Below are 20,458 nucleotides of genomic sequence, written 5' to 3' on the forward strand. Positions count from 1 at the left end.
ACTGTGCGGTGGCTCCCCGTGCCGTTTCCACGCGGGGCAAAGGCTGCAGCATGTCCCCGGATCCCCGGGACCTCAGCTCCGCGCCCGCCCAGCCCTGAGCCCCGAGCCCTGCTAGCGCTGCGCCCGCGGGGTGTCCCGGACTCTTGAGCCCTCAGAGACGCAGTCAGAGGCGCTGCAGGGGCCCATGGGCGCGGCAGATCCCGGGGCTCCGGACAGGGCTTTCCGCTCCGGACCCTCAGATCCAACGGAGGCTGGATGCCACAACGAGGTCTCCCAACCCGCCCATCCTTCCTGCCTCCTGCCTCGGCCGCGACTGGAGTGGGCAGAATCGTGGCCAGCACTCCCCGCCCCTTTCCGCCCTCTCTGGTCCGGACCTCCGGAAAAGCTGGCCACTGCTTCTGCAGATCACAGATTTCTGTATCCAGAGACCAGAGTTTTTGGAGGCCTCCCTGAGCCTACCCCACAGTTCTCTCCAAAATATTGATTTCCCAAGCCCTGATATTTCTAGCCTAGCTTCTCCAAAATAGCATTTACATATCTGAGAGAAAGGGAAAGAACATCCCTCCTCTCAGCATCAATGAGATGGAAGGTTTCCGGTGAGAAGGCAAGAGAGGTTTAAAATATCCAAGGCTAGATCTAGTAAATGCAAGATTAATTAATCGGAGCTTTAGGTCTGATGATACATAAGATCAGCACCCTTGGCTGGGCAGTCTCTGCTCCTGCAAAGAGATCCTCAAAGTCACGCAAACCAGTCATTTTAATGTAAGCCACAGAGCCTCATTGCTGTTTGACTCATTGGTTTATTGCATGTGTTTGTTTTCTTGAGTGTTTTGAGATGCAGTCTCTCTCCTTGTAGCCCAAGTTGGTCAGGAACTGACTATGTAGCCAAGGCTAGTTCCCACCATAGCAATCCTGTTGCTTCAGTCTCTTGAGTGACCACTGGGGATTACAGAAGTGAATTACCAGTTTCATTTGTGTATGTGTGAGCAGATGAGTGTACGTGCAAATGCATGTGCGTGCAAGGGTACTTGGTTGTTTGAGCATGTGTGCCTGTGCACTTGTATGTGCGCACGCGTGGGTGTGAGTGTGTATATGTAAAGATATCTACTTTTAAACATTAATATATCACAAATTTATGGCCAGAGTGAAACAATGGTTCAAGACATGTGCAGCTCGGTGGTAAACTTCTTCTCTGCAGGCCTGAGTGCAACCTCCATCTGCACAGAAATCAAACTAAAAACCCTAAGGTTGAGGCCCCATGAGAGCCCTGCCTTTCATGTTAGCACGCCCATTGTTGGCACCCTCAAAGAGCTACAGGCAGCTAAGAAATGTTGAGAGCAGGAGAAATAGCCTTCCCCAGGGAAGAGCCCCCAAATGGTTATCCAATAACAAATGGTTAGTCTTAAAATCATACACATAGAGGTAACATTATATGGATGGAGCAGATTTTATTTATATAATTAGGAATATTTACACACACACAGATACACACAGACACAGACACACATACACACACATATATGTATATATATACATATATATGCTGTGAAATATATATATATATAACAGCAATTTGAAAAAATAGCGGCCATAAATTTGAGAGTGAGAAGGAGATACATGGGAAAGGTCAGGGGAGGAAAGGGATGGAAGTAAATAATGTGAGTGTATTTTAATTTAAAGATTTTTTTAAAAGACTAAAAACTCATTTCCTCATGTTTACAATTGCAGAATTCAGACATGCTGCTCCTTCTGAGGCTGCTCAGGTTTTTCCTGGTAGCTGATCAGGTCTGAAGGATCCACATTGGCTTCATGTAGTTGTACACCCAACTCGAGGTGACTCGTATGTGGCTAAAAGCCTGGTTTTAGTTGGGCATCCCTTTTGTGAAGTCTCAAGGCTTCAAATAGTTCCTTCAGCAAGATGGCCACCGACCAACTCCGTAGCACAGGACTCCAAGAAACTAGACACTGTCCACTCCATCAAAGCCTGGCCTGACACCGGGGTAGTAACACCTTTGCTACATACTATAATTAAAGTGGTCATGGAATTGAAGGCATGGAAATAAACCACCCTTCTCATCGGGAAGGATGACCCAGTCCACAGCCATCTTGAATCTATAGCAATCCAGCTAGTCCCTGCCTCTGCTCACATAACACTCTCAGCATGTCCATGGCTGGGATGGTTGTTTACAGGCCATTTCCTTCCTTTGCACCCGGAGGCCTGTAAACAAACAGCTCAAACAGAAGCTTGCAACTGTTATTGCTGATGAATATAGCCTCATCACTTAGGCCCAAGGCAGATTGGTGAAAACTGACATCTCTGTTTTTATCTCATGTCTGTCACCTTTACTTTAGCTGAAGGCACAGGGAGAAGCCATTCTCCTAAATTTTGGATCCCTAGAATGACATACCACAGGGAAAGTTTTCTCCTTATGTTTAAATTTGAAACTCGTGTCAGGATCCAGATGATGAATGTGGGGTCTTTGGACCCCTTTCTCGGGTTCCCTTCCCAATGTGGTCATGTTGAATAAAATTGCTTTCTGGTATTTTTTTTTTTTTTACATTACTCATCGTTACTTTTACCATTACTCCTTTCAATTGGCATGTGGACTAGGTGGCAGAGCCTTTTGGAGTTCCAGAAGCCAGCCTTTGGTCCTCCAGTTTCAAGAGGAGCCATCAACCTTCTACTCAGACAGTGGACAACGGTGGTGGGACAGAGATGGGGTAACTGTGTTGACCTTCTTGTTCAACAACCGCAGCAAAGGGGGTCCCAGCTGGCACATGCTAACAATTCCCAATGAATACTCACTTCTGCTCTCTGCCATCTCCCCGGCTCTTATCCACTCTCTGTGTCCAGTCTCTGGTCTCATCCTCAGTATTAAAGTTCATGTGCAATTGCAACCTATTCAGTAGGTTCACAGCCTGATTCCTCCCAGAAGTCCGGGTAAGAGGTCCAAACGCCTGCATCTTTTCAGTCCAAGACAGTGGTTCCCTCCACTACTCCTCCAACACCCCCCCCCCCCGTAGCAAATTGCCATTTACTTAATATTTGCCAGATTTCACTGTGTTGCCCCTAAGCCACACCATCATTTGTGAGTTGGCCCTTTGGTGAATGTCAAGGCTTCGGATAGAATTTTTAGGATCTTGGAAAGCCATGTGACATAAGAAAACACTTCAGCTCTTTCTGAAGTCTTTATAAGCCAAACCTTTGACTTTAGCTTCATTGCTGTGTAGAATCTGATTCCTGAACAGAACGCACTTCCTAGTGTTGCCTAGAGAGACAGTCTTACTTTTAGAGCCTTAGACACCCAAAATGTGGGATCCGAGCTGAAACAATGAGCATCTAATGCACGCCTAGACCAGGACTGCTCAGTTATGCATAGCTCTCGCTCTGACTCCTGTTTCCTGAGGATTCTGTTCAACACCCAAATAGTTCCATTTTCTTTATTTCTATGGCATTTAGTTCACATCATTGCTCCAATTTCAACATCTAGAACAGTGCTTCTTGCTTAAGTAATGAAGCGATAAAAACCTTCTTATTTAGTGGATCTAGACCATCCACCACCGCCCAGAAGACAAGTGAGATACATTTACAAAAGAATGTTCATTTATAAGCTCTACTGCTCTCTCTCTCTCTCTCTCTCTCTCTCTTTTCCAATTAGTTCTATTTCTCTGAAGAACACTGACTAATACCTAATACTCTGGAGAAAACAGGAGAGAAATTACTAGTAAAACCAATGCTGAGTGGTTCATTGTGACAAACGTACCTTAATAATAGATGCTAAAAGTAGAGCCTTCTTAAATATGAAATTATTGTTAAATTTGAAAACTGTACTTAATACTTGCACTAACCTTTCTTATTCTCTTCCCCAATTACTGTTTATCCAAGACTGATAGGAAAATATTGTAGCCCAATGCTCAAAAAATCCAATAGATGGCGCCACGTCCCTTTTTGTCGTTAGGTTCCTTACACAGACTGAATGTGTTTTTGTTACTACTTTATCTTTTGAGGTTTTGTTTGTTTTGTTTTGTTTGTTTTCCAAGATTTAGGATTTACTAGGTTTTCATTTTAGAAGAGACTGAGAATCTTATTTAGCTCAGAAACCACTCTTTCTGTGTCAATTATCTGGTGCACACGGCACACAGGAAGTGCCATCGTATTAGAATCTACCATGGGTGGACGGAGAGCTTTCAATTTCTCAGGCAACTAGGACCAGAAGCTTCATATCCTATTCTTCTGAAACTTACCCCGAGTGATGCTCCTCTCCTAAAGAGGGAAGAAAAGCAAGGTCAGCAACATGGTATAAATTGTCAGGGGCAAGCGGGTTTATACACACTGGCCCAGTCTGACCTCATATATTTTACCTTATAAACATTTGTCTCAAACTCATTAACTGAATTGCGTTGGAGTTCGTTTTCTTGTATACTTCTTTTATTCACAAACAACAAATATGTTCCACAACATTTTACTAACATTTCGAAAGTATGTTTCATTATGTCATATATTCTACTTGTAACTCAATCTGCAGCGTATACCGCCAGAGCCTTCTCTGGGTGACATGAAGACTCTATGGGCTGCATTATTCAGCAACAAACGAATTGCTAACTTGAGAAGCGATCACAAACGAAAAACTGTAAGATTTGTTACAAAGAAAGCGAGAAAAATATACAATTTCTTTGACGTTCACGATTTTACCCACGATCACAGAAAGATGCAGGATTAGTATATTACTCACAGTAAAACACATGGCCAAACTCTGAAAAGAGATGGTGACATCTACAAAGGATGTGATGCATTGTTGGACAGAAACACCACATTGTCGTTATTAAAATCCTTTATCTGTCACAGAAACAGAAATTTCACATTTCAACTTAATACATTGGAAAAATGAATTCAGTGGCAGTCTATAAGAGCCAGAAAGATGAATTCAATGGCATTTGGTAAGAGCTACTGGTTTTTTTTTTCCCTTGAATTTTAAGACTTATTTTTATCATGAGACCATAGAAGAAGAAACAACATAAAATAGATTTCTGGGGAAAAAAACAAACAGTTCAATTTCTCAAGTTATAATGTAAATAATTAGATTATATAATCTAATTTTTCTAATTTTTTGCATTGTTGGGATTTATTTCTTCATGTCAATGGCACAGCCAAACACTACAGCTTTGCAGCCATTCCTAGACGATGGCAGATGAGGACTGTATCACCTCACATAAATGAAGTGTTAAAAAGTAGTTGAAGCTCATGATTTTTTCTGGTTCACTGTTTGCAAATTCAGCTATTGTGAAGATTTATGACGCCCACATCGAGCCTTACGTCTTGTTCATTCACACATAGTCTTAGTTACTAGATTTACTGCACACGTTTGCACCAAGGGCTTAAAACTGGGACACTTGGAACATGCTCAAGAACTGTTCATAAAAATTGTTACATGTGTATGGGGCGCAGGCTTCCAGCTGAGATCACACAAGGTGACATCATTCTTGTTTCTAATCTTGTACTGTGAATCCTTGTCTTAGGGTGATTCTCAGGTATAGACTTAAGTGCTGTATTATGCTTGTAAGTACGAAAGATATGCTGTGCTGTGTATGAAGAAACTACGGTGTCAGGTAAGGTTTCTACTGGCACAAGGTATGGTTGCTATCGAGGGTTGTAAAGTATCTGTTAGTGAATCACTTATATGTACGTGAATGATTTTTGTATTCATAGACACAAACACACATAGATAAGATTAGATAAGATTATATTGATCAAATCATGAAAATGTTGAGTCTAGGGTCTCACAGGAACCAAATTGTATTGTTTCTAGGAGTGAGCTCCTAAGTTCTGGGATGGCAGATTTGTCCCAAGACGCCCAGTTCCACATTTCATTGTTTTGCAGCGACTCTGTAGAGCATCACTGTAGGACATAAGGAGACTCACTCTGTGCTTTTTGTTTGTTTTGTTTTGGTTTTGTTGTGTTTTTTGTTTGTTTGTTTGTTTGTTTTGTTTTTTGTTTGTTTGTTTGTTTGTTTTGAGACAGAGTTTCTCTGTGTAGCCCTGGCTGTCCTGGAACTTACTCTGTAGACCAGGCCGGCCTCGAACTCAGAAATCCGCCTGCCTCTGCCTCCCAAGTGCTAGGATTAAAGGCGTGCGCCACCACCAACTGGCCACTCTGTGCTTTTATTCATACTTATTGATACCCATTGCTGTATAATCTGTTTGATAAAATCTATTGTTTAGCTTCAAAAGCCTGTTAAAATATGGCAAACATATAAAAACTTCCAAACGTTAGGAGACAGCATCCTGAATCCAGCCATCTCAGGAACAAATTCCATCTTGCTGGCAGAGCCAAACCTGAGCTCACATTCCTAGGTCCCAGAACTATCTCCTATCCTGCTTCTTCTGATGTTTCATGTTTGTCTGTTAACCAGTAAAGAAGGAAGCTGCTGATTATCTAAACTAAGGCATACAAGTCATAAATGCATTGCCCATCATGACTTAATTGACTACATGCAGCTTATTCTCTCCTTTGCTCCCTTATCATTCTGAATTCTGGACCAGGAGGGGACTTGACTGCAAAAGATGAATCAAGGATCCCGAAACCTGGTGACCCAGATAAGGTCCAGTCACCAGAGTTAACTTCCTTGCTTAACCCCTTTTGTCAAAATATGATTAGTCAATGCAACAGGTCACCCCATTCCCCTTGTTTTGGGCTTCCATCGTATAAAAACGTACAATCTCCCTTCAGGACACAGTTCAGATCCTGAACTTGCCACCTCCCTGCACGCACAGAAAATAAAACTTTCATTTCTAAGCTTCTGTCTCTGGAGTGAGTTTTTCTCAGCTTCTACCTATAACCCAACACACACACACACACACACACACACACACACACACACACAAACTGTCAATGGAGATAATTTAACTACTATAGTTAGTTCTAAGTCTAGAGACTCTTAGTTCAGAATGATGAACTATGCCCATGTCTTCTGTTCCCACTGATCACAACTGAGTTCTGCAGTTCTCCATTTTTAAGTTGCACCTGTATCCCCCTAGTATTTGTCAAAATGCAAGTCATTAGACCTTGCCTTTCTCTTTCCATCCCAGCAGTTATGAGGGTGAGAATTTGTGTTTCTCACAAAATCTCAGGGGTTCTGTTCTCTGTGGACCCAAGCTGAGACCTTGAGAACCGTGGTTCCTATTCATCTGCTTTATGATTCTATCTTTCTGTCCCGTCACAACCACACCCTACCACTCCAAGCACTCGATCCCAGGAATCATGTCATAGTTAGTCTTGTATTCAAACTTCAATATATATTAGCTATTTCATTGTTAAATTTTGTTTGCTTGCTTACTGATTGTGTATGTGTGCACATGTGTGTGCACATGCATGCACACAGTCATGCACACTTTTGCACATATGCATAAGCATTCCAGGGCACACATGAGGTTTTCAGAGAACAACTTGAAGGAGTTGGTTCTCTTCTTCCACTTCTTCCACTTCTTCTTCCCCAGGGGTCTAACTCAAGTCTTCTGGTGTGGCAGCAAGCACCATTACCTACTGAGCCATCTTGACAGCCATAGTCCCTGATTCAAGGATGGTGAAGAGGGCCTAACTGAAGCTTTCCTCTTACAAAAGAAGAAAGTAAGATCCACCACTAGTCACTCCCAACCAGACACACGTACCCTCGCTTTAGCACATGAAGTGATCAGCCAGGCTTCCTCGCATAATTTCCTACCATTACCCTAAGTAAAACCTACTGTGTTTTTGGGTGGAAACATGAGCTGAAGAAGGCTCTTTCCAGCCACAGAACAGAACCACTGGATTTTGCATTAGGTCAGGATAACTAAGGAATACTTAGGGCTGAGGGAAAGTACCCTTGACAGAACACAGAAGTTCCTCTTCTTGCTGCAGGACCTTCTTTTTGCTGAACAAAGCTGAAAGGAGAACTTAGTTTGCAAGACTCTAGGTGTGACTGTGCTCTTGGTCTGTGCTTCCTGCCTCATGAGAAGCGAGAGTCTAGACTTCTCCATTGCGTACAGACAGCACTTAGCAAAAAGCCAGGCCTGAAAATGCTTCAAGTATTCTAACTTCACATACAACTGCATTTAACGTTGACAACCAGAAAGTAATTAAAAGGTTGGAAATAGAAAACAAAGAGAATAATTTTCCATGGTTTATTTAACTCAGAAGTTGGGATGTGCCCACCATCCATAGCATCTCAGGACAGCAGTCACCTGGGTGAGAACCTGGAAGTGCTTATCATGAAACATAAGAGACATCACCCCACGCTTCACATTCATTAAACTGTTATGTTTCTGTATTGCACATACGAAAAATGTATGTAAACATGTAAAATGAAGTTTAAAAGGTGTGATGCTTAGAAAACTACATGAGATATAAAAGAAAGAAAAAAGAAAGAGACAGAAAGAGAGAAAGAAAGAGAGAGAGAAAGAAAGAAGGAAGGAAGGAAGGAAGGAAGGAAGGAAGGAAGGAAGAAAGAAAGAAAGAAAGAAAGAAAGAAAGAAAGAAAGAAAGAAAGAAAGAAAGAAGACACATGGTTCTACCTATATTTGGTAACTCTGAGAGCTGCATTCAGGGGAAGAAAGCAGAATGATGCTTCTTTGGGGAGGGGTTGGGGTTGGGGTTGGGGTTAAGAATTGAATGCAGAGCTGGTGGACATGGTTATAGTTTCTCTTTGGGAGGATAAAAAGACTCAGGTGAAAAGGCAGAGGAGAGGGAGAGTACAACATTAAAATCCACCCAATGCCCTGATTGCATTTAAACATAGTGAAAATGACATTGTGTGTGAGTGTGTGTGTGTGTGTGTGTGTTTATTACAATTTAAAAATACACCTCCCACTTTCAAGGGTATCTCCAACTTAAAAGAAATCTAGGAACAATGCAGGACACTTGGTGTGGTGGTTTAAATAAAAATGGCCTCCATAGGCTCCTAGGTTTCAATATTTGCTCCCCAATTGGTGGTACCGTTTCAGAATGATAGACGTGGCCTTGTAGAAGGAGGTGTGTTACTAGAGACAGACTTAAATTTCAAAAGGTTTGTGTAATCACCACCACCACGACCACCACCACCACGACCCCCCCCTTTCTTTCTGCTTCCAACTTGCATATCAAGATGTGACCTTCTAGCTGTTCCCGCCACCATCATGAACTCTAATCTTCTAAACGCACCAAATTAAATGCTTTCTTTTATACTTCACCTTGGCCGTTGGATTTTTTTTCACAACTGTACAATATGAAGTAACTAAGACACCTGTTTAATATAAATATGCACACTAGAAGCTAAGTATAGATAACATTCCTCAAACCCCTTAGCAACAGCACATGTACCCTGATTTCACATCGATGCAGCTTAAAGATAAAGTAGCTATGGCTGTGAATCTCAACATATTCTTATGGTACTGCCTTACAAAAGTATGATAGTACCTTACCATACTGATACTTACCTTACAATATTATATTTTACCACCACAGAACATATTGGGTTAAAAAAAAATGTATTGGCTTCAAATGCCAAGCAGAGAAAGAATGCATGGAATCACTTACTAATTATTTTGAGGAATCCATTTGGGTTGTACTTTTCCTTTTATATAAACACTAGGGTATTAATGATTTCTAAAAAGCTTGAGCAAATCTGCAAGGTCTATTACACTAAGGAAAAATTCAAATTCCAACTGACAAAGTATTAGAAAATAATTTGCAGCTGTTTTCTTTCTAATAGAATAGGAAGTAAAGGCAAGGTTTGCTGAAAGCAGTATCTCGCATACACACCTCTAACTGCAGCACTGGAAGGCTGGGACGGGAACACTGGCATGAGGCCAATCATGAAAACATACTGAGATCCTGAATCACAAGCACCCCCCACAATGGGTGCATCAAAAATAAATCAAACTTTATTCCTTTATGTTGGCCTTAAACCATATCTTAGCCTCAGTTTCCCAAATGCTAGTCTCAGAGGCATATGCTACCTCTGAATTCCCTTTTATTAAAATGCACCATAATAAAAGGACTGGAGAGATGGCTTAGCAGTTAAGAGCACTGGCTGCTCTCTCCGCGACCAGAGTTTGATTTCCAGCATCCACATGATAGCTTAAAATAGGCTGCAGCTCTAGTTCCAGGGAATCTAACACCCTCTTCTGGACTCCTAAGGCATAGCACACAGACACTGTAGGAATATGTGCTGGTTGGTTTTACTTGAAAGGAGGGAACCTTAATTGAGAAAATGCCTCCATAAGATCCAGTATAGAGCATTTTCTTAATCTGTGATGATGTGGGAAGGCACTGTCCATTGTGGGTGGTGCCATCCTTGATACAATGGTTCTGGGTTCTATAAGAAAGCAGGCTGAGCAAGCCATAATAAGCAACCTAGTATGCAATACTACTCCATGGCTTCTGCATCGGATCCTGCCTCGAGGTTCCTGCCCGCTTGAGTTCCTGCCCTCATTGCTTTTGATGATGAACTCTTATATGGAACCATGAGTGAAATAAACCCGTTCCTCCCCAAGTTGCTTCAGTCATAGTTTTTCATCACAGCAATAGAAACTCTAAAACAAATTGGTACCAGCATAGTGGGATATGGCTGAGACCGATCTGACCATGTTTTGGGCAAGCTTATGGAAGGACTTTAGAACTTTGGTATAGAAAAGCCTCTAAGTGTTGAGAACTCAGTGAGATGTTCTGTAAGAGTCTGGAAGGTAAATATGTTTAGGGCAGTGGAGACAATGGAAAACTGGCTTGTGACATTGCAGAGGCAATGTGACATAAGCAAAGACTCTACCAGACCTTATGTGGGAAGAATCATGGTGTGTTATCAGCTAGAGCCTAAGAATTGGCTGTGGTTAACAAAAAACCATAATTACTCAAGTAAAAGCCTTTGCTTTGTTGGGACAATGAATGTTGGTCAGCTGGGACTGAAGAATCAGCTGTGATTAAGAAGAGACCAGCATCACTGAGATGAAGTCTTCTGGGAAGTGTTTCCTCAGGGTCAGCACACAGAAGCAATGGTTCAGAAGCAGCCAAGGTTCTGCCTTATGCTGGCAGTGGAACATGGTGGTGTAAGAGTCACTCAGGTTGTACTGGTTCTGAAGGTGTGAAAGGATCATGAAGAGAGCAACTGAGGCCTGACATTGTATGGCAGAGCTGGAATCCCTGAGGAAAGACCAGAAGCTATAGGTGAAAGTGCAGGCCGGTTGCAGCAAGGGACCCCAGCATGTTTTGAGATGCTAGAACCATGGAATGACCAAGAAGAGCAGCTTTGGTGGTGTGGAACCAGGCCTAGCCTGGAAGACAAGCTGTGTGGGGGGCAGAAATCAGAGCTGGAGAAGTAACCCAAACTCCTTGGAGAAGCTCATACGACTGTGAGCAAATACAGATAATTAGGCATTGAGCTATTTCCACTTTTGGAGTTTTGTTTTGATAGAATTTGATTATGACTGTGCCCTGGTTCTCTTCCCTTTTGAAGTAAGAAAATCTTTTATTTTTCATTTGACACAGGGGCCTTCAGTTGAATTTTAAGAGTGGATTCTAAAAGAGATTGGCTATTCTTAAGAGATTGAATTTATAAGGGTTAGAATTTTTAAAGACTGAGATTTTTAAAAATTTGGAATGTTTTTTATTGTATTGGTATTAGTGCATGGTCTCAGGGAAGTGTAAGAAAGGAGAGGTTAGCAGTGATGTGTTTGTGTGTCAAGTTGACAAAGGGCCAATTGTGATGGCAAGTTCAGTGTCAACTTGACACATAATAGAGTCATCAGAAAGGAGGGCACCTCAATTGAGAGAATGCCTCCATAAGATCCAGCTGAAGACCACCCTCTTAATTGGTGATTCATGAGGGAGGAACCAGCCCATTGTGGGTGGTGCCATCCCTGGGCTGGTGGTTCTGGATTCTATAAGAAAGCAGCTGACTAAGCCACAGGAAGCGTGCCCATAAGCAGCATCCCTCCATGACCTCTGCATCAGCTCCTGCCTCCAGGTTCCTGCTCTGCTTGAGTTCCTGACCTCACTGCAGTTTGTTGGTGAACTGTTAGACGAAACTGTGAATGAAAGAATCCGTTTTCTCCCCAACATGCTTTGGTCATGGTGTTTCATCAGAGCAATAGTAACCCTAAATGAGACAGTGGAGAAAGCATCCATACACCTAAGAAACATGTTTATAACTAGTAAGAACTGGAATATACTATTGTACTGAGTAACAATGAACATATTAATAAGCCCCTGCTATGAAGGGTACCTTAATCTTGAGTTCTAACCCTTACCCAGTAACAAATTAGGTTTCCATCTTTCACAGAGATACTACGTAAAACCAGAGCAAATATTAACTCAACTCAAAAAGAAATAATTCTGGCCGACCTTATTTCTGGCAATTAACTACCATTTCGGGGCTAGCTGGCTTTACAAAGCTTGTATGAGTTAGTTAAAAACCTTCCCATAAGAGGTTTCTTTAATAAAAGGATTTTCTTCATTTTAATATGGTGTAATTTGTAAATTTTTCATGTTTTTAAAGAGGAGTTATTTTTCCGTGTTTTAAAAATCTCAGTCTTTAAAAATTCTAACCCTTATAAATTATAAATTTTAGGTTTATGTTTTGAACTAAAACACAGTTTTGACTCTGGGACAAATGCACTTCACGGCTCTAAAAATGATGTCACCCTATGTTTTAAAATCCCTCTCTCCTTCCATCTGAGTTTGATTTCCAGGGTCTGGTGGACAGAGAACACAAACATATTTCTTTTTCTTGCATCTGTAGAGGAAACTTTAGCAGTGAGTTTGTTAAATGCTACATCCTCATATTGGTTTTTTTTTTTTTTTTTTTTTTTTTTTGGTGTATGTTATTGGTGCTTATCAATTAGAAATTTTTACATTTTCTCATAAACTGGTCCTTTTATCTTTATGAAATAGCCCACGTGGCTTGCACTAAGGCCTCCTGTATGAAAGTCTAACCTGCTCTGACATTCTAAAACCCACACTGACTCTCTTGTATTTAGAATGCTTTTAAATACCAAAGTTTCTCCGCACAGAAACATTTCTACTTCCTTGTAAGTAAGCACTGTGGGTAGTAAACAGCACTAAACTGTTGCCTGCAGCTTAAACACTCACAGAGGATTATTACATTTATTTCTGAAAGCAGACTGAGCTGAGTCCTGGCTACCCCAGGATTCCTTAATCTAATCAGGAAGTGAGAGGATCTGAACCAACTGGGGTTTCAGAGCCAGACTAGCTGGCTGATTTCCAGCTCTCCTTAACTCCTGAGCATACGTTAAAGTTTCTGAGCTTTAACAGTTGTTCATGCTGAAACAACTTCATCTTTGGTGGCTGGGAGTAGAACAGGGGATGCTTTGTAAGAAACACAGTACAGGATGTAATGTGACTGTCCATTGATCTTCCAAAGGAATCTTAGCTAATGATGCAGTCACTCCTTAGTGATTAAGTTGCAAGAGCAACTCATTGATCGCTTATAGAGGAAATCAAGTTGCCCTCTGCTTCATAGTCAGTGTGGGATAAAATCTAGCATTTTCAGCAAGGACAGTAAGCATATAGATTCAAAGTGTGGCTGTAGCACATACAAATGTGCTGCTCTAGATTCAAAGTGGGCTAACTATGTTACCAACTGAGATGTGCTAAACAGGAAAGAAGACACTGAATTTAATATTGATCTTGTAAGTCACAAACACCATGAGCTCTGGAACATGGTAGACATGTTTCCATTAAACAGAGATTGGCTCTTAACCAAGATAAAAGTGTTTTTGTTTGTTTGTTTGTTTTTACTATAAGAAGAAGAAGAAAAAAAAAAAAAAAAACCAGCAGCCGAGGGTTTCCACAGAAGATTCTGGGTGTGTTTTGCTTTTGTAACATTTAAACTCTTTAAAAGACAGACATTTCTAAAATGACTGCTACAGGGTACAATTTCGTTTTACCTATGAGTCATCTCAAATCACAGTTCTTTATGCCAATATCAGTCATAAGGTGTGACCTGTCCCCCACTCCCCAAAATAGAAGTAACTTACATAAAGGAATAAACTATCTATTGCCCTTGTTACTTACAAGCCCTTATCCTTCTGTGGAGATTAAGGATTCAAGTGGTGTGATTATGCTAACAACTGCTCGTGAATCTTCTGAGAGGTATCGAAAGAGAGACAAAGAATATTGAAGGCCTCTAGAAACTTGGTGCCTGTCCTCCACCTGTGGCACTGTCAAGGGACTAACCTCATTTTCCAATGCTACGTTTCAGCTGTTGCTTTCAAGTGTGTGGTAACCTCTTGAGTTGCAGATATCTTCTGTAATCCCAATGGGTTTTGGAGAAAACAAAAACCTGTCCCTTGTTTCAGTGGTACTGTGGTATCTAGGATGTTTTTGGAATTAAACACGTTAGCACAGCCAAGACACATATCAGCAACCATCCCACCCCTAGGGTGCAGTGGAGCTGATGCAGTGGGTTAACTTTGTCCATCTCCTAAGTAAGACAGGTGAGAAGACATGAGAAAGGGCAGTGGATCGAGTTATCCTGATTGGCTGCAAGGAATGGATGAGCTTTCCTCAGTTACCCCAGTGATGTTTAATATGTACTCGGAAGGTGAGGTGAAAATAGCGAATGACTTCCGCTTTGTGGAAACTATTCGAATAGGATTATTAAAAATGAAAATCCAGATCCCAAAGGGCAATGCCACGCACAAAATGTCACGGTTGGAATTTTTGTAACATCAGTTTTCAGCCTTCCAGGGAGCTGAGGAACAGGCCGTCATCTTGTCCTGTTGAAAATATGGTGGTTGTAGAACACAGTGAAGGAATCCTTGAAACTTTAGAAAAACATCATATTTCTACAATAAATGAAATAGTTTTGAGGATCTAAAAAAACATTTTTAAAATTTCAAATATTTATTACCTAGTGATTTTAAGTTCAGTATATATAATCATTGCCCTGGCTTTATTTAGCTTTAAAAAAAAAAAAAACAAAATAATGTCCTCATTAACTTCTTTTACTTCTCCAGAATCAATGGACAGAGTCTGAATTTTTCAATATGTTTTTAATTGTGTTCATTTGCTTATTTAATAAAGCATACACAGTGTTTAATGTGTGTGTGTGCTGTGCTATTTATTAGCCTCTCCTGAATGATTCATCTTTTTCTTATTCTAACAATTTCCAGGTTTTGCTCTACTCCAAAAATCTAACTCACCACAGATCTTATATAGAACAGGTATTTGTGACATACAGTTTGGCAATTCGCATTTGGAAAATAACACATTAACTTTCACTGTAGATCCTGACTAAACTCTACTCTGTACAAAGGATGCTGTGAATGATAAATACTGTATCTGTAATACTGAACATTGTAAAACAATAGTAATGGCTATTTATGGAGTGCTTAGTGCTAGCGGTGTCAAGAAGCAAAACTCTGTTGGCACCAGACAAAGTCAACAAAGGCCCAAGACTAGGATGTGTAACAGGTGGGAAGAGGAAAATAATGTTGGGAATAATGAGAATAACTGGCTAAGGACATTATAGCATATGTCCCTTCTTTTAAGCCCTACAATATCTCTGACAGGGGACTATTATTCCAAGTTTAACAGATGGGAAAGTGAATTGAGTGATGGGAATAGCTATTAATACTGTAAGGACTCCTTTTAAAAATACTATACAATTGGATTTAGATCAACATCAATCTGACTTTAATATGTGTGCTAAAAACCTGAGCAAATCGTAATTACTATGTAACTCAGGATCTTGATTACATATCACATGGTGGTTGTTACATAATTAATACAGCCAGGTTCTGTGTATGAAGACTGTTATAAAGAACGTTTTTAAACTTGCTCTTTAAAGGTATAGTAGGAGACTAACCACTAGCTCAATCACAAGATTTTTAAATAAAACAACAAGGAGAACAATTTAAAGTTAAAACCAGCTACTGCTTAAGTGGTAAGGAGAAAATTGTTTTATGTTTAAGGAAATGTTACATGTTGAAAATCATGTGAGTTTGTGTGTCCATGTATTGGCATGCATATGTGTACATATGTGAATGCATGTGCATATGTATATGTGTGTTCTTGCATGTGTATATGTATGTGTGTGTGTGTGAGGACACATGTGTATATGTGCATGTGCATATGTGTGCACATGTGTATATGTATGTATACATTTGCGTGTGTGCACATGTGTTGACCAAAGGGACTTTTGTATTATGTGTTGCCTCTTTTAACCCGGGTGATATCTTTGACTGGGAATTTTTATTTCTAGTTTAACAGAAGAGAAGGGAATTGGCTGATGGGGACAGGGTCTGATCTGGCCTGGGGCTCACTGATATATCTAGGCTAGCTGATCACCAAGGCCCAGGCATTTACGAGTGTCCACCTTCCCAGTACTGAAATTACAAACACTTGCATGCCCCCACTCCTAACTTATTTTCCATAAATACTGAGGGTGGAGCTCCTTGAGTTTGTGTGGCAGGCACTTTACTGGCTTCTCTGTTTCCTTAGCTGACTTCTAATGAAAGGCACGGTCATATGACTCTAAAACAATGTAAAAGCCACTTAACCCTTGTAGGCTGAGCTCACAAGTCATCCCTGAGGGAACAGCATGTCCCAGGAGAAAGCATTACTTACTCTGAGAAAATACCAAGAAAACCAAACCAAAATAGGGCCCAAGAACAAATAGTCTTAAAAAAAAAAAAAAAAGACAATTTTTTTCCTGGTTTTTTGAAATTAAGAACTCATGAAAGTGGACCATCTGAGGATGGAAACATTTTTATTCATTTATTTAATGTGTTTTAACTGAATGCCTTTGTGGGCATGTGCTGCCGTAAGCATCACGGTACACTGTTGTGGGGTGAGAATGGACACTCGCTGTACTGTACAAAGGGCAGGTAATGACTAGCATTCTGTATTCTTCTTGAAATTTTAAAGGTTGATCCCAGGATAAAAGAAGCACTTTCTTCTTGGTGTAACATACTAGCGTATGTGCTATATCAATTGCTAGGAATTTTTTCATTTGCAGAACAAATCACTAAGCACTTTACAGGGAACAGAGTTACAGAATGAGAAGGTGAAGGGCCAGTGGGCAACAGGGCAAATGGAGTGCAGCGTAGAGAGAAAATGCATAGGGGAGTGAAGGCAAACATCAAACGTGTTAGAACACATGTCTGGGGGGACAAGACAACAAGACAAGGAGAGAAAACTCATTTCTCTCCACCTTCACCCAAATGCAGCCCTATGTATGTATGTATGTATGTATGTATGTATGTATGTATGTATCTATCCACCTATCATCTACCTAGCATCTACTTAATCTATCAATCAGACATCTATCATCAATCAATCATCTATCTTCTATCTATCATCTATTATCTATCAATCATATATCTATCAATCATCTATCTTCTATCATCTATTATCATCTATCATCTATTGATCTATCATCTATCTATTGATCTATTTGTATATCTACCTATCTCCTGTCTATTATTTAACCTATCCTCTCTCTCTCTCTCTGTCTCTCTCACTCTTTTTCTTTCTCTTTGTGTATTTCTCTCTTTGCTTACTCTCTCTCTCTCTTTCTAGTTACCTACCTATCTAAACCATGGTTTCAGATTTTCTTCTATAACTGAGTACTATGATCTAAAAATAGGATCTGTGTCTCTCAAGGATGTGTTTCCATTTTTATATATGTTCATATTCTCTCTAGTCACTTCCCTCCAACACCACCGCCATTTTCACATTAACTGTGTCTCTCTTCCCAGGTCTATTGGCTCTTGAACAGTAAGTGTTCAGTTTTAATAGTAATGTCCTAACCAACAGGTGAGCTGGCAAGGAGATAATTTAAATTCATTTCCTAATAATATTTACTTAGTCTATATTATCAACAGCCTAAAGGAAAAATACATAATATTTCAGCCTATTCCTCTCTGTCTCTACTTTTTGATGAGAAAAGAATTGGGTGTGATGAAAAGAAAGAAGCAACTCTATATCTGCAAAGAAGATCATCCATTCAGGCCTGTCTGCCGCCTGCCACCACCAACACCTTTGTCTTCAGCTCGTAAGTGTAGGCGCACACACATCAGGAAGATTTGTGAAAAGCACAACGTTCGACGCATTTTGAGTTCTGAAAGCAACTGAAACTCATTTTTTTTTTTTTACTTTTCAGTAACATTGGATGCATTTGCTAATGCAAATTAGCTTCTTCTGCAAATAACACCAAATGCACAGTTAGTTAAAAAGTAATTGTTGTAAAGGTTTTGGAAAATACAAACATGAACTAATATGTACAAGGATCGGGGTTAACGCCACCTCCTTTCCGGTCTATTCTGCCTGCTCTAATGTCTATTTGCTAAATGAAAGTGCTGAGCCTAGAGTTTAAGGTCACTGTGAAGATCTGTTTGCTCATAAAACATTAATTGTATGAATGCTAAGGACCAGTTGCTAATAACAAAGGCCCAATTCCTTAGGTAATTAGAACAGCATTCCAAGTGCAATTGATTTTCCTTATTAGGGGGTAATTGATTGACAAACAAATTTCAAAACATAGTATTTCAAATGAACAGCTTCATTTGACCTACTATTACACAGCTCCCAGCACTGATGAGAATGCCAGGCACTTTCCTGAAACTACGAATTCATACCATGAACAGCTTTCTTCTGTAAGCATTCAAGAAGATGAAAAAGTTTGTACACACTTAAAAACATCCAGCAATATGATCTCATTAAAATAGAATTCACTGTCACTCTAGAGTCTCTAGTTATTTGGTAAGGATAACGTGTTGATTTTCAAAGGGCAGGTGTAGTGTGTGTGTGTGTGTGTGTGTGTGTGTGTGTGTGTGTGTGTGTGTGTGTGTGGTGTGTGTGTGTGTGTGTGTGTGTGTGTGTGTCTGTATCCGCTGAGGAAAGTGGCCTCCAATTCCCGTTCTGTTCTGATGAAGTCAGTCCCTGTTTCTGTAGTAACACAGGGCCCCAAGACAGAACTGAAGACCTCTGGGAGAAGTAATCCTGAGCATCAAGGTCTCCTTTGTAACAGATGAGGTGATACATATGCAAATTAACTAGGTGTCGCTTAAAGAAAAGCCATTCCTCTTGGGATCTGATCCTCAGAAACTGTGGAAGCGCCACTCAGCCATTTCTTAACCATTGCTACTATACTGTAGAGTGGGTTGCCTGGACACCTGGTGTATTCTGTAGCAGAGAAAGGTGCTTGGAAAAAAAGAAGCCTCCTGAAAATTATGCTCACCGTCTAGGGTTCAGTGCTTCTGGTGGCAGAGACCGAGCATACAGTCCTGAACCTCCCCTCTTCTTCTACCCTGATCAACAAGACGTTTACTCTGAGGATGTTAAGGAAAAGTTTCTCATAGTCTATGTTGGGAACGATCAGAAAGCCTGAGAGTGAGCGGAGTGAACCTGGGAAGAGATTGTGACAGGCAGAGGGTGGAGATCAAAATTGGCAGACTGGTACTCACCCTTCTGGGTCATCCTGGGAGTCGCTGTCTGAAGTCCATTCTTCGCCAATGCCCGGCAAGGTGAAGAACAGAGTTTTGGGGACAGGACCTGGGGCCATCCATACACTGGGATCTCGCTCTCCAGGAGCTGGCAGCTGGCGGGGGTTCCGTGGACTCGAGGCTGCGCTGCTGTTGCTGCCCAAGGGGATGGTGTCAGAAGGCAGGGTCGTCCAGACAGCCCCTGGGCTGGGAAAAGCCACTGAAGCCACAGAGCCCGCAGAGCCGCTGTAGGGGCGTAAGGGAGGTGCGGATGATCCTGAGCTGCTGGGCAGAGATCCAGGACACCCTGCAGCTTCTACCCTATGGGTGGCTGCAGAGCTCCTGGGGTGCGAGGCAGGGAGCAGCGGAGTGTGCACAGGGGTGAAGGGCTCCCGTGAGGCCGCAGTGTCTGGAGGCAGAGATGGAAGTAAAGTCAGGGTCTCAGCCTCTCTAAGCGATGTGCTGGCGCCGGACTCCCCTGATCCTGTGGCCGCTGCGTCTCCAGGGTGGCTGGAGACCGCCGCGGATGCTGTTGAGATCTTGAAGATCTTGGCGAACAGAGACCCCAGGTCCAACACAGCGACCTTCATGCCTTGGTCCTGGAGAGGCTACTGTGACTGTCACAAGGAGATCAAGGACGCCAGGTGCTGGGCTGCAGAGCTCCATCCACTGCCCCCTGTAGCGATCTGGATCTGGTGACCCTGGGGATGAGCAGGGGGTCCTGGATCCTGGCACACTGCTTCCTCGAGGCTTCTAGGTTTTTTTCCACCCCTAGGAAGCTGTTGTTTTAGCGTTTAGCTCCTTATGGGTCTGACAGACCCTCTCCAATGGACCCACAGATTGCTGAAATTGTCAAAGGTGACAGAGGGAGGCAGGTTACCCTCTGCAAAGAGGAATCCCTCCTGTCCCACAGTGTAGTAAGATGTCCAAGGGACCAGGGGCACAGAGCTCAAGAAGAGGACTGGTGTTTGATGCACAGATTATGGGCTAAACTCGTTGGAG

General features: G+C 41.5%; 1 protein-coding gene across 2 annotated transcripts in view; it reads right to left on the bottom strand.

Moving 5' to 3' along the window:
* The window catches only part of Fam149a (family with sequence similarity 149 member A), a 40,601-nt gene extending 20,417 nt beyond the window's left edge, over positions 1-20,184 (bottom strand). For both annotated transcript variants that reach the window (XM_034520292.2, XM_034520291.2), the window contains exon 1: positions 19,439-20,184. In XM_034520292.2, the coding sequence (XP_034376183.1) occupies positions 19,439-20,046 (608 nt within the window). In that variant the 5' untranslated portion in view covers positions 20,047-20,184. The remainder of the gene's footprint in view (positions 1-19,438) is intronic.
* Positions 20,185-20,458: the final 274 nt, after the last annotated feature.

Source organism: Arvicanthis niloticus, chromosome 16 (assembly GCF_011762505.2).
Source record: "Arvicanthis niloticus isolate mArvNil1 chromosome 16, mArvNil1.pat.X, whole genome shotgun sequence".
NCBI classification, from domain to species: domain Eukaryota; kingdom Metazoa; phylum Chordata; class Mammalia; order Rodentia; family Muridae; genus Arvicanthis; species Arvicanthis niloticus.